Below are 13,386 nucleotides of genomic sequence, written 5' to 3'. Positions count from 1 at the left end.
CACCCATTTGTGAAAACAAATGCCTATTGCCACCTAGTGGTATGCTTTTGAAAGTGAATACCAACATGTGATGGTATTGACTTAAAGAAGGGGAAACTGCTGGCCGATGATCTCAGAGCAGTTCCTCCATGCACACTGGAGGTCAGTGAGACATTCCACAGCCGTCCACACCGGCCTGTAAATGAGGAGGCCTCTGTCCCCACACCCTGCACCCCTCTGTTACTCATCCAAAGTCACGCCAAAACACACAACATACTCCTCTCGCTCTTTTCTCTGTTCTCCCACTTTCTTCCCCAGTCCTTACACCTGTTTTTCCTCTTTCATGGTCCAGGTTGTTTTAGCGATACCGAGGCAGACTCTGTCTTCAAGATGACCGAGAACAAGGACAATCTCAGCTACCGCCGGTCGGCAGTGGTCGCGCCGAAAACCACCACGCAGTTTAACCAGTTCCTGCCCACTAAAGACAAAGCTTCTGGCTACGTGCCTGCTCCACTAAGGAAGAAACGGGCCGAACGTAATGAGGACAACCGGCGCAGCTGGGCCAGCATCAGTTTCGCAGAGGATGAAAGCTCTCTCACCAGGTAGCACAACAATCCATGCACATTGTTCTGTTTGAAGGTGCTCTTTCTCATCTGAGCTGTTTTTTATTCCTCTTACTTTTTGGTTATTATAACAAAAGATACCTTGACTCCATGTTCGTGCTTCAAAGTCTTGAAGTTTACTCGGTAGCTCTTTGTTTCTCCTTTCTCACCGCTGTGTTGTCTATGAATGGTCGATGGTGTTGTCTCTCATTTTTGTTGTGGAATGACTGCCTGGGTGAAATAAGGGTGTCCCCTGGCTGCTACGGAGACAGTCAAGTATCCCAGAGTGCCTTCTCTGACGCGCATCTCCAGCGGGCCCGCGAGTATGAAAGTGGCAGTGACTCGGACACAGACCGACCGGACCCCGATCTCGTTCTGGATGACCTGGCCGGCAGGCGCTTCCACAGCCCCTCCCCTGCTCCTCCCACCAACTTCGCCGTACCCATCAGTCCCCAGGTTGGGGGACGGGTGGCTGGAGGCAGGGGGGACACCTTGCCCAAGGTCACTATAACTCCCACTGTTGTCCCTCAACAAAACGTGGCCTGCCTCAGGTCAGAGAACATGAAGCAACGGCGTGACTTTGATGTGGCTGCTTGATAAAAGCAAACAGGAATGCTTTTCTTACCCTCAGTTTGCATGGTTAGTTGTAACCATGAGCAGTGGCTTTTGGTCATAGTGTGCTGCCTCTAACATTTTTGCAGTCTTCAGTTTGGTGCTTTTGTTCAAAGAGCTTTGCGTTTTTAAAGATTTAGCATGCCCTTATTTGCTTCTTTTGAGCTTGGAGGAGTGATTTGAGATGGCAGGACAACTCCACAAATCAATTTTTACCTCCCAGCTTGACGTTGAGCTTGCATTGGTTTGGTATTCCTTGTGTCATTTCATTTGCGGTTGTTGTGATGGACAAATATACTCCTTTTTTTTTTTTTGGTGTGACCTGTGTGCTAGAAAAAAAAGGTTTTGACACTTGTGGTTGGCTGTCTCTCTTGAGCAGCAGCGGCATCAGCAGAGGGGAAATGCAACCCCCCCGGCACGGTTCAGTGAGGGTGGACCACCGCCGAGGCGTGTCCACTAACAGCCTGTTCAGGGAGATATATGACGACTCTGAGGATGAGGATGATGAGGTGGGCTATGCTGACCCTGTCCAAGATGATCTCTATGCCCGTAAGATGGGTATCAAACCTCAGCCTACAAGTAGCGTATCTTATGACAAGTTCTTACCCAAATTCTGGACACCAGAAGAAGACATTCACATTCAGAAGATCAAACTGGGCTCTCAGAGGAGACCCTGGTACAAGAAGATACAAGGCTTCAGGTGTGTGAGGGCATACATTTATATTCATATATACACAATCCTTTCTTTCTTCCTATCTATAGCTTGATTTTGCTGTCCTTAAATAACTGCATGCCAGTCTAACCTTTCAAATTAGAAATCTGTGATTCTGTGGTTCACTGTTTTCCAGATTCCAGCCTATATTTCCTTTCACTTTTCCTACCGTTGTTTCTTATCTAATTTCATCCACCTTTTGTCTTCCTCTATCCTTTCTTCTCTCGTCGGCTGTAGCCATAAGAAGTCAGGCTCTTCATCAGATGACTCGGACTGTGACATCAGCCCCTGGCTCTCCTCCGCCCCCTCTCCCTCTGGCCCATCTCCCTCTCATACCCGCACACACGAGGCTTCAGCTCACACCACCCTTGTTGTGGGGAAAAGGTCGATACAGCTGCATGATTGTGATGATGCTGGAATATTTTAAAGCATCCAGATTTTTATAAGAAACTCCTGTTGGGGCTCTGTTTCTGACGAGCTCCTGTAACATAATACTAATGATAAAATGTATCCTCAGGCGACGGGAGCTGCCCTAACATGCTTTATAATGTAGTTTGCTTCCTTTGACCTTAGTGGAAATAGGCCGTGTCAATATTAATCTATTTATATTACAGCCTATTCAAGCCTAGACTTTTTCCTTTTCTTTTTTTTTTTGTAGAAAGCAGCATTGCAGCTTGATTTCCTAACAGCGTGATTGTAAAATCCATATTTGATCAACTTCTGTTTGAATCAAATGTCACCACTGTGGCCGCTTGTTGTATCTTTTCCTCCTTTTCTTGCTCTTTGATCCGGTTCACACGCATGCACTCACCACCTCTCTGTCCTTTTCTCTCCTTCTGCCCACCCTGCAGTCCTCATGTTCAACCACACACTCCTCCACAGCTTCCCAAGTCCCCTCTTTTAGAGACCCCCCCACTGGTGTTTGCCCCTGTGGACCCCACCTCAGGTCCCAGACTGGTGAAAGGGGAGAAGTGGATGCTCCTGGGGCGCCAAGACCCCCGGGAGCCCCCGGACCCCATTGATTATGAAAGTATTTGCCCAGACTTGGAGAATGATGACATGTTTGCCAGGCGAACCCTTGCCTTCCAGTCCAACACAGACTTGGCTAAACTGAAGACTCTGCTGACTTGCAGACATCGCCGCTGCAGCTCTGAGCCGCAGCTCAACATTGTCACCCAGAAACCCGTTCGTGGAGGCGCCGAGGAAACTGAGTTCCCAGACATTGAGCAGGACGATGTGGTGTTTCGTAGGGAGAAAACCCAGCAGGCACAGCAACAGCGACCACTCTCAGGAGCACCTGACAACTATGCCCCGATGCCCATCCCAGAGCCTTGGGCACTGCCTCCTGACCTGAAGTCCAGACTCCTCTGCCCCCCATGTCCCCTGACTCATAAAGCAGCAACACCGAACCTGAATGATGTTGATAAGGAGGCCCGTCCGGAAACGGATGACATGCTAATTCGAAAGCTCAGAATCTGTTCTGATCAGAGCCAGAGCACCGCTTCATCAGCCAGTCAGAAAACTCCTTCAGTGCCTTCTTCCTGTAGCAAAGAGGACCTGCAGAAATGGCAGGCAATCAGGGAAGCTAGTCAGTTAAGACATAAGAAAAGGCTTTTGGTGGAAAGGCTAGCTGCTCTAAAGTTGTAAAGGAAAAAAAAAGATTGACGTAAGAGTGGCTGTAGACTTTTTTCCTGCATGTTTGTCTTGTTGTTTCTGTGCCATTTCAGACTTTCAGTAATTTTTGTTTGATACTGAATTGTTCTGTTCTGGCTAAGATTTGATTTAAAGTCCTTCACAGTCAGCGAGGTGAGTTTTACACAGTTAAATGCTTGTTTCTGAAAACTATTTGCTGCCTTCTACGTTCACTTGATCAGACATGGGTATTTCATAATAAGAGTGACGAAAATGTGGTGAAATTAACCACAACAGCAGCTTAGAACTTGTTCTAAATGTTTGTTGTTCCCTCAGAGTTGAGTGCTTGATGTGGTCAATTTTACTTCTCAAACTCATGGCGTGTAAAGACTGAGACATTACCTACACAATAAACCAACCAAGATTGTGTATTTTGAGTTGTGATGTATGCATTTTTTAAAAACCATAATGATTTGGTGTATCATTTGCAAGATAGCCCTGAAAAGAAATCTGCCTTTCATCTTTTCTTATCTGACAGTTTACCTACATATGGAAATAAAACATTCATGCTTAATAAAAGGAAAAAGCAACTTGTGACTAACTGCGCTGATTCTTCTTTTAAACCCGTGAGTGCTCAAGCAGAGTAGAAAAGTGCAATATGGGAATTTAAAGTCTAACCTGACCTGAGCATAGTGTTACTTTTACTCAGCAGAAGGAACTTTATACAGGTTCGTGAAACTCAGAGAGCAGCAGAAAGGGTGGAAAGGTTGAATGCTGAGAAGTATCCAAACATAGCATCCCCAACACTCTGACTGCACCAATCCAACAAATTAAATATAGTCGTGTCTGTCGTGCCAACAAGAAGCACTATAGAAATTCCTCACAGCTCTGAAAGACGATGTGACTCGTGGAGCCCATAGTGACTTGAACACAAATCTTCACTGTACTGTTTGCACATGAGCAGACACACAAAAGCACACACATAGCAACCATTTAACCTGAGTTAAGCCCATATGGATGGATGGATTTGAGGTCTGCAGAAAGCAGCATTGTTTAGGGAAAGGTACACGTCTACACACTTCCCCAGCCTAGTGTAACTCTAATCTTCTTGATATTAACAACAAAAACAAGCAGAGTCATGTCCTAGCTGGCCCTCTATACATTTGAAGCCCTCTTAGCTGTGAACGAGCTGGTGTGTAATAGCTTCTAATTGGTCTCAAGCTCTTGACCAAAGCGCTCACTGACTCACTGTCAAACTGCAGTCGGTAGAAATGTGACTTTGTTGTCTGTGGTTTTTTTTCTGGTTTCCTAGAGAGCGCCAAGAGAGTACAGACGGGTGAGTTTCTAAAAACAAAACAAAAAAAAGTGGCACGTTTGCATTTGCTCTGCCCTCTTATGGTCGCACGCTGCTGCCTCCTGCTTTTTGTGCTGCTGTTCTCACTCTCTAGCTGCTAAACGCTGACACATAACATTGACTGTTTCACGGCTCAGAGCCAAGTTCAGGGTGAGGTGGGGGGAGGTGGGCTTTGCTCCACAAAGCTCTTTTGACACAGCTTACATATAATAGTAATGGGTCCATGCCTGAACTGCAGTGTGTCCCAGTGAGAGTTATAGCAACGTGAGACACATTGTATGTAACACTTTACAGGTAGGTGAAGTTATTGAAGTTATTTCTCCATAAGGTGGGGCTTTAAAAGACTTTTCTCTTTTGCATGATGGGAAGGACTGTTACTAACCTGAGCTTATATCACCCTCAAGGTTTTGTGGTCAGCTGGTGTGCTGTGTTTGAATACTAACAACTTACTGCAGATACCAAAAATATTAATGGCAGGTACCCAGTGGAACTGCAGTGTCTTCATTATGTTTTTGTATCTACAGCTTATTTAACAGGATGGGAATACACAGGACTGTGCATGCATATCTGGAGTGGATTTCCACCTGTCAACTAAACTTCTGATGCCTTTTGATCTTTGAAAAAAAAAGTCTGCTTGATCTGCTTTTTTCCCCCCGCAGGAGCAAATCAACAAGTGATATGCTCGTCGACCCTGCGGTCAACCGGCAGGCTCGCTACGAAGAGCTGCAGAAGTATCGTGAGCAGGTTAAGCAGAGCGAGGATAAGTGGCAGGATGTGAGTATAATGTGCACTGATATTTGAGGATATCTGTCAGCTGCCCACTCTTCTTGTTATATGATTCAAGACATGCCTGCTTGGGCAGAAAGAAGTTTGGTTGCAGCACAGATGAGGCGAAAGATGAGTCACACAGATCTGTGGGATCCATGTGTGCTACTAGGCAAACAGGGGAGCAGGTGCTTTGGTGTGTTGGGTAGCCGCAGGGTGGAAAAAAGAACAGTTTGGATTGAAATTGTAGGTGTTCAGATGTTAACTAGAGCAGCACTGCCCTCTGGCTATGGACCTGCATCATTCAAAATTGTGCAAGAATCACCACATGCACTAAAAAAGTAGAAATAAAGTGAAATGAAGGAATGATGTAAGGAAGACTTAGTCGATTAACTCTGAAATTAACTCTCAAGTTACAGTGAAAATGGAAAGTAAGCTCCAAATGGCAGTGCTGCTGTAATTTTAATCACTGCTGATCCATTGTGCATGTTCATTCTTAGCTAGAACAGTTACACAGGAATAAAAAGTCATACACACATAAACTACAGGACTTGGCTAGTGTGGTGTCATAGCAAAATAATGGAGTCTTAAAGCAGCATTTGGGTCACACAGCCCCCGATACACAGGGGAAGTGAGCCGGGAGGAGCCTAAAGCACACAAATAGAACACCTTCAAATGGAGCCCTTTCTCTTTTTTCACATCTTTTTCTCCCTCCTTCTCAACTTCACTGTCCTCAGTTGTACACTTAGCTCTGCGCACATAAGCAGTCTGCTTTATCTACAGTACTTATAAATTGACTTTTTGAGATATGTTGCATGAGGTGATGAGGGCTTCTTCTTTGCACTGCAGGCCCTGAACGACTGGAAGAGCCGACGTCGCAGTGTCAACTCTGATATAGTAAAGAAGAAGGAGGAAAGGGAGAAGATAGAGCAGATTACTTACGGCGGTGAGAAAAGGTCTAAGACCTTCAAGGAGATGCAAGAGGAGAGGTGAGGAAAAACACACAGGTCCAACAGACTTACTGCTGTAGTTGTTTTTCTACTTTTAATTTCTGGTGATTCTGGTTTTCCTAAAAAAGGAACACTCACTACATTTATTCCTCTTTTATACCCTTTTACCATCAGAGGGGAACCATTTGCTAAGGTAACCACATGAAAAAGTGTCTGTAATTCAGAGAGACTACATGATTATTTGGGCAAGAGTGAATGAGGAGACCGTAATTGTGCACTGATTCACTGTGAAAGTGTTATTCAATCATAGCTTAGAACATGCTGGTCATTTTATTTAAGTGCACGTCGTTCTTGCCCTCTTATTTTCTGCCCGTGCTTCGCTTTCTGCTGTCCTCGTTAACACTCCATGCCCCCCCATTCATCGTTAATTTTATTCATATAGTCCAGTTTGTACCTATTTGCCTCTCATGTCCTCCCACCTTCTCTTCGTCTGTTCGCTCCACAGAGAAGGTAAAAGAAAGAGCAGTGTTGGCAGCCGTCTCGGATCTCTCTCTTTTTTAGACGACGACGACGACAACGTATTTGAAAAACCCGTCATTGTCCCACGTACCCGAGCGCCTCCTAGCAGAAGCTACACAATTGACACTTCCCAATTTTCCTATGAACCCCCCAAGCCCTCTGTGAATGACAAAGAACCTCCCATCGCTTCCCCAGCTACCGGCAGGGCTGCTTCCCCTCCCACTTCACTTGAAGTCGTGGACAGTCCCGCACTAAGCAGCTCCATCACGAACACCATCACTCCGAACAACTACAGCTCATTCAACCGCTCCCCGTCTCCAGAAGCTGTACCTTTGCAGAGGAGTACAGACTCAGAGCGCGCCAGCACAGCCAAGAAGCAGGAGGCCCCAACTGTTGTCTCCTCTTCTAGCTCCCTACCAAAGGTGCCTGAGCCAAGCACCGCATTGTCGGGCACACGGACTGAGGTGAAGCCCCCCTCTTCTGGTCCTTTGCACACACAAGCACAGCCCAGCTCAATGGAACCCAAGCCTCCCGCGATGTCTCGGGTTTCTTCCTCCCTGCCTAAGACCTACCAGAGATCGGATAGCGCACGTCTAACTTCAGTTGTCACACCAAGGCCCTTTGGGAGCCAGCCCTCACGCATCACCTCTCTTCCCCGAGGCTTTACCGTGAGTACTAGATAGTTTTACAAGTAAACTACCAGCACAGCACAAGAACATCAAGAGGGCAGGATGTGTTTGTTTGGAAGTAAGAAATGTTTGGCAGGTAATTTGTTTTCACTACATCAGTATTCCCCAGGAGTCGTATCTGATTACAGTGTGAATAATGGATGAAGCTGGTGGTTTTATTATGCTAACTCCACTACCAGAGCTGCTATTTTCAGACTGTTTCACATTCATTACTAGTTACTCGTCAGGAAGCTGTTTAACACATGTTTTAAAAAATAGCTGGTAACATAATTACCAGCTTTTTTAGAGTAAATTCTATCATTTTATAATCAGCAGCCCTTTGCTGTCAAAGTTCATTCTACACGTTGTTGTAATTGAGCCTTAACAGCTGTGTTCTTTGCCACTCTACATGCAGCCCGCACAGACAGACGACTCACACAAGCGTGTCAATGGCAACGTCGATGTTTCTAAGAAGTCATCGGTGCCGAGCCGGTACCATCAGTTCATGACCTCTGAGGACGAAGCTCTGTCTAGCTCAGCACACAGCAGTGAAGAGGAGGAGGAGGAGGAAGAGGCGACTACAGGGAAGAGCGTCAACTCTGCTCTGAGCGTCTCACCTGTACCTCCACAGGTCAAGAGTGAACCTCCTGCTCCAGCCAAAGAAACCAGCCAGGTACTCAAATCTCCTCCTGCTGACAAAGCAGTAGAGCCTTTTTTGTTTTCTGTTGATTACAATGAAGACGTTCAAAACTGAAGACATTTCTTTTAGTGACTTTTATTTAATTCTCACAGTGTTATTGGGGTATCTGTAGCTTTGTGGTAAGTAGTCAGTAAAACCTAATGCATGAGCTCATCAAATTCCAGTTTAAGGTTTTTCTTTTTTTGTGTAGTAGCTAAAGTATAGTAACAGGTTGGCATTTATTCAACAGCCATAAATGACTAATGAAAGGCTTTCCTGCCAAAGCAGGCCAACCCTGACAAGCATCTCCAGAGCAAATGGAAGTCAGCCCACGTTTGTACTCTTAAAGTTCATCCCCAACTCACCTGTGTCGTCTGGTTTCTAGGAGAACTACTGTGAGATGCGGATCAGCCTGAACCAGAAGCCCAACAGCAGCAGAGATTTTGGTTTCCAGGCAGTCTGGGACTCAACAGGAGCTTGTGTCACATCTATCCAGCCAGGTAGCACTTCACAGGAATACTTTTTTTTTTTAAAGGATTTGTATTACATAAGTAGAACTTTTTGTTTTTTTCCACCATCCAACATAATGTGTGAAAGTCAGCCAAACTGACAGCATTCACAGTAAATAGGCCCCGAAGAAAATAGATCAGACACACAGTGCAAGTTTCTCACTCTCAGTAGAACTGACTGATCTATTCACAGATATAGTACAGTGGTAATATTGACAACCAGAGCTCCGGCTCTGTTACAGTTATCTGTCAGCCACGGTCGGTTAGTTGTCAGCAGGTTTTTGAGTCCATTGCAGTGGCGATGCCAGACTTACTGTATGTAGGGCAGCTTCTATCTGGGTCAGATCTGCTGGGTCTGAGCCTCTCCTTCTACTGAGATTCCCCACCTGCACATCACTGCATGCCACATAAATTAGTAAAGTAATACAGACACCCCACAGCAATACACAAATGTAGCCTTGTCATACCTGCTTACAGCTTATTTCACTGTATCTGCAGACTATGTATGGTGTAGCGCTTCATTTCATTCTTATTACCGCTTACACTTGTAAATGTGCCAGTGTTAGCATGCTGACACATTTTTCTCTCCAGTCCTATGGTCCTATGTTTTTAAGAAACAAATACAAAATCAGCAATCAACCCATTGACGATCAAAAGAACAGATAATACAAAAAGTATACAAAAATAATCAAAGAAAAGGTTTAAGGTTTCCATGGCAATGACCACATCCACTGTTTTGATGCAGAGCAAGGACATGAAATAAAAAAGAGAAAGGACATAAAGTAAAAAGCATAGATAAAGTAAGAAGTTTATAAAAAATGCAGTTCAAGCACCTCCTTAAAACACTTTTAACTAAAACTTGACATTATGACCTTCATGAAGCTGGAATGTGTCTCCAGGACATCTACTGAAAATTCAGGCATGCTAAAGATTCTTTTAGTTTTACATGGAGTGAAGAGTAAATATGACTCTGTAGCTTTTATCTGTCAGACAAAATAGATAGTGTGTACCTACATTTACATGTTACATGTTAACTGGGAAGAATATTGCTCATATAACATTGAACTGTGTAACTGTGAGCATTTTTTGTAGGGGGATAAAACAGGTGGGATGAAATCTTGTCTTCCAAAAGTCAGTTTTAGTGAAATTGCATTCCCAGTTTTATATAAGTGGGAACTGTGGTGGTCAAAACATGTGACCAAAGTGTGGAATCAAGTAAAATTTCCGTTTATGACTCTGACCTGTGCCCACTGTAGGCAGCCCGGCTGAGATGTGCCAGCTTCAGACTGGAGACAAGGTGCTGACGGTGAACGGGCACAAGGTGGCAGACCTGAGCTACACAGAGTGGAAGTCCCACATGGATGAGGCTCTGCAGGAGGGCAGTCTGGTCATGGATATAAGGCGTCATGGGCAGAACAGTGAGTAGTCTGAAGCCTGCCTGTTTTTGCTTGCGTGACAGCGAGAGAAGGAAAGTGAAAAGTTTTTGAGGGCTGCATTCCTGGACTGGGAGCGATGCTTATGCTGCTTGGGTTGCTAAACAGTTTTGACAGTCTAAATTGGTCTGTAGCCTGTTGTGAATTCATCCATAAATGAGCTCATGACAGGCTAAATGATGAAGGACTTGTGAGTTATCTTTGCTCATCTGGTATAGAAAGACTGTTATTGTTTTGATTTCTGTGGGATTTTTTTTGTTTAATTGCTTCCCTCTTCCCTTATGTAGTTATTTCTTCTCTCTGCTTGCTATTCCACCCCAGTGTTTTTCCTTCTAGAGAACTAACCCAGCTTGGATCTACAGTCCTATTAGTGTGTGGTGTTTTCAGTGTTAATGTTACAGGTTTACTTTATTCAGGACTATCAGTGTCACATTAGTGTCACACAGTATAGCTAACTTTAACTAACTCACCATATTAGTTAATTAGTGGTGTCCAGTGGTTGTGAGCCTATTAGAAACAGTGTTTGGGTTAATGGAGGCTTTAATGGGCTGCATGGCTGGGGAAGGGGGTTACTCTGTCTCCCCCTGCTGCACTCTATAATAACAGCATAACAGCGTGCTTATCCCCTTGCTTTATAGTTTCCTTTATGCAGATGTTGCATATGTTCACATATATAGAAGCCTGGCAACAAGAAAAAAAACCAAAAAAATGCACAAACACATCATATTTTTATGCTGTTACATTGTCTGCGCGCAGACTGGGACAGAGTTCAACCTTCCCTGCCATTTAAAAGCCATAAGACCATCAATCTGACCAGTACGGATCATCCAATGCTTGTAGGTCCCCAAGAAAAAAGCACAGTCAGCTCCAGCCTGGATTTCACTTCAAACACTCCAGCAGAAACGCTGACGTTCAAAGAGACCCCGGCTCATCCCGTTAGCGTAAGTGACTCAGAATCACCTTGACTGACTCAGACTTGATCAGCCTTTATTTCTGTATTGTTCCCCGGCCTGGTGGCTTTTTAATGAGTGTGCACCCCACGATGTCTCCCTGCAGGAAGTGGCTTCAAACGGAGTTAATGGAGGTTTCCGAGAGGAGCCGGTGACCATGAGGAAAAAAGGTAAAGAGCAGAGCGCGCAGTCAGAAAGGTTATGAAATTGATCTTGATGATTATTTCTGGACTGAATACAAAAATACATCAGTAGGAGTTGTTGGTTTGACGTTGTCTTGTTTCTCACATTAGTTTGTACAGCTCCAAAAGAGTTGAGATGCTGTGTAAATTGTAAAAAAAACACACTGGAATGAGTTCATAGTACAACACAGAAAGTATGTCAAATGTTTGAACTGAGAAAATGTCCCATTTTAAGGAAAAAGATAGTAGCGCATTTTGAATTTGATGGTAACAACACATCTCAAAAACTTGGGAGTGAAAATGTAAGTGGTACGAAAAAAACAACTTGAGGAAAATTTTGCAGCGAACCAGATTTTGCAGCAACAGATTAGTGACCTGACTGGGTATGAAAAGAGGATCTTAGAGAGGCAGAGCTTCTCGGCAGTAAAGCTGAACAAAGGTTCTCTGATCTGCAAAAAAACCCCCAAAAAACAATAAACTGCGTCTACAAATTGTGGAACGATTTCATGTAAGCTCGTTTAAAATGGACTGATGCAAAGTGGAAAACTTTTCCCTGGTCAGGCAAATCGAACTTTGAAATTCCTGTTGGAAAACATGGATGCTGTGTCCTTGGGATTAAAGAGAAGAAGGACCACTCGGTATCAGCGCCCAGTTCTGATGGTGTGGGAGTGGATTATTGCTTATGGAACTGGTAGCTTGTACATCTGCCAAAAAGTATATCCAGGTTTTAGAGCGACATCTTAAGAGTCAGACAATGGATTTTTCAGGGAAAGCCTTGCATATTTCTGCAAGAAAATGCTAACCCACGTATTTGCAGCTATTACAACAGTGTGGTTTTATAGTAGAAGAGTCCGGGTCCTCAGCTGGCCTGCAGTTCAGACCTTTCACCAACTGAAGACATTTGGAGCATCATGAAAATGAAAAATGCAACAACAAAAAAAGATAGAGGACTGTTGAGCAGCTAGAGAAGTCCAACAAGCTGTCTCCTCAGTTCCCAAATATTTATATGGCCATGTCCCGACTTTTTAAGATGTGTTGCTTCCATCATACTCAAAATGAGCCTTTTTTAAAATTGTACATTTTCTTAGTTTAAACAATTGATATGTTTTCCATGCTCTGTTATGAATGCATTCTGTCTTTATTTACATTTTACATAGTGTCCCAACTTTTTTGGTTGTAATAGACTTACTTTATCAGAATGACATGATCAGTATGTGCTGTTAGGTCAGGTTTAACTTATTTCTAATGTTTTTTGTTGTATTTTGTTTTCCATCTCTCATGTAGAGTCAGAACCCCTATCTTTGAAAAACTTAAAGCGGAGGTCAGAGTTTTTTGAACAAGGTAAAAAAAACAAAACAAGGAAGGCTGACCAAAGAGACGTAGGACAGTTCTTCGTATTTATTATGCCTTCTATGTAACCTGGTGGCTGGATTCTCTATGCTTTTGTCTCTCTGAATTCCTCAGATTATTCGAGGACTTTTTGCATGTTTTCGTATCAATGGCAGCCTCGTGACTTTGATTTTTCGATGGCTCTGTTGTCTCATGTTCTGTTGTCTGGTGCCAGAGCTTAACCTTTATGCTGTGCCCCCCTCCCTCCTTCAGGTGGCTCAGGGTCCAGTGTCAGTGCGCTGGTCTACCTCTGTGGTAAACAGGGCTGAGTGTGCATTGACTTCCTCACATTCACTTGGTACAGCCCGGGACCCTGACATGCTGCTCAAACCCAGAAAGATTGATGTTATTTTTAAGGAGGTTCTACTCAAAGACCTCCTGCAGATAAAATAAAAATAATCTGTGACATGACACATTTCCCCTTAAGTTTGACAGCATTTCAGACACGGTT

The 13,386-nt window shown here is 44.1% G+C and overlaps 2 protein-coding genes across 8 annotated transcripts in view; both read left to right on the top strand.

Moving 5' to 3' along the window:
- The window catches only part of lmo7a (LIM domain 7a), a 51,473-nt gene that overhangs the window by 29,219 nt on the left and 8,868 nt on the right, over nucleotides 1-13,386 (top strand). For 5 of the 7 annotated variants that reach the window (XM_039599980.1, XM_039599978.1, XM_031734490.2 and 2 more), the window contains exons 9-19: nucleotides 332-581; nucleotides 4,850-4,873; nucleotides 5,551-5,665; nucleotides 6,506-6,645; nucleotides 7,112-7,793; nucleotides 8,209-8,466; nucleotides 8,858-8,972; nucleotides 10,238-10,399; nucleotides 11,171-11,355; nucleotides 11,471-11,534; nucleotides 12,831-12,887. In XM_039599980.1, the coding sequence (XP_039455914.1) occupies nucleotides 332-581; nucleotides 4,850-4,873; nucleotides 5,551-5,665; nucleotides 6,506-6,645; nucleotides 7,112-7,793; nucleotides 8,209-8,466; nucleotides 8,858-8,972; nucleotides 10,238-10,399; nucleotides 11,171-11,355; nucleotides 11,471-11,534; nucleotides 12,831-12,887 (2,052 nt within the window). The remainder of the gene's footprint in view (nucleotides 1-331; nucleotides 582-4,849; nucleotides 4,874-5,550; nucleotides 5,666-6,505; nucleotides 6,646-7,111; nucleotides 7,794-8,208; nucleotides 8,467-8,857; nucleotides 8,973-10,237; nucleotides 10,400-11,170; nucleotides 11,356-11,470; nucleotides 11,535-12,830; nucleotides 12,888-13,386) is intronic. The other 2 variants (XM_039599979.1, XM_039599977.1) reach the window with 2 other exon arrangements.
- Nucleotides 1,233-4,117, top strand: LOC120433575 (LIM domain only protein 7-like). Its single transcript, XM_039599981.1, has 3 exons — nucleotides 1,233-1,893; nucleotides 2,143-2,289; nucleotides 2,757-4,117. The coding sequence occupies exons 1-3, from the start codon at nucleotides 1,478-1,480 to the stop codon at nucleotides 3,550-3,552; spliced, it is 1,359 nt and encodes a 452-aa protein (XP_039455915.1). The 5' UTR covers nucleotides 1,233-1,477; the 3' UTR covers nucleotides 3,553-4,117.

The sequence above is a fragment of the Oreochromis aureus genome, linkage group 16 (assembly GCF_013358895.1).
Source record: "Oreochromis aureus strain Israel breed Guangdong linkage group 16, ZZ_aureus, whole genome shotgun sequence".
NCBI lineage: Eukaryota > Metazoa > Chordata > Actinopteri > Cichliformes > Cichlidae > Oreochromis > Oreochromis aureus.
This window is presented reverse-complemented; position numbering and strand designations above follow the sequence as displayed.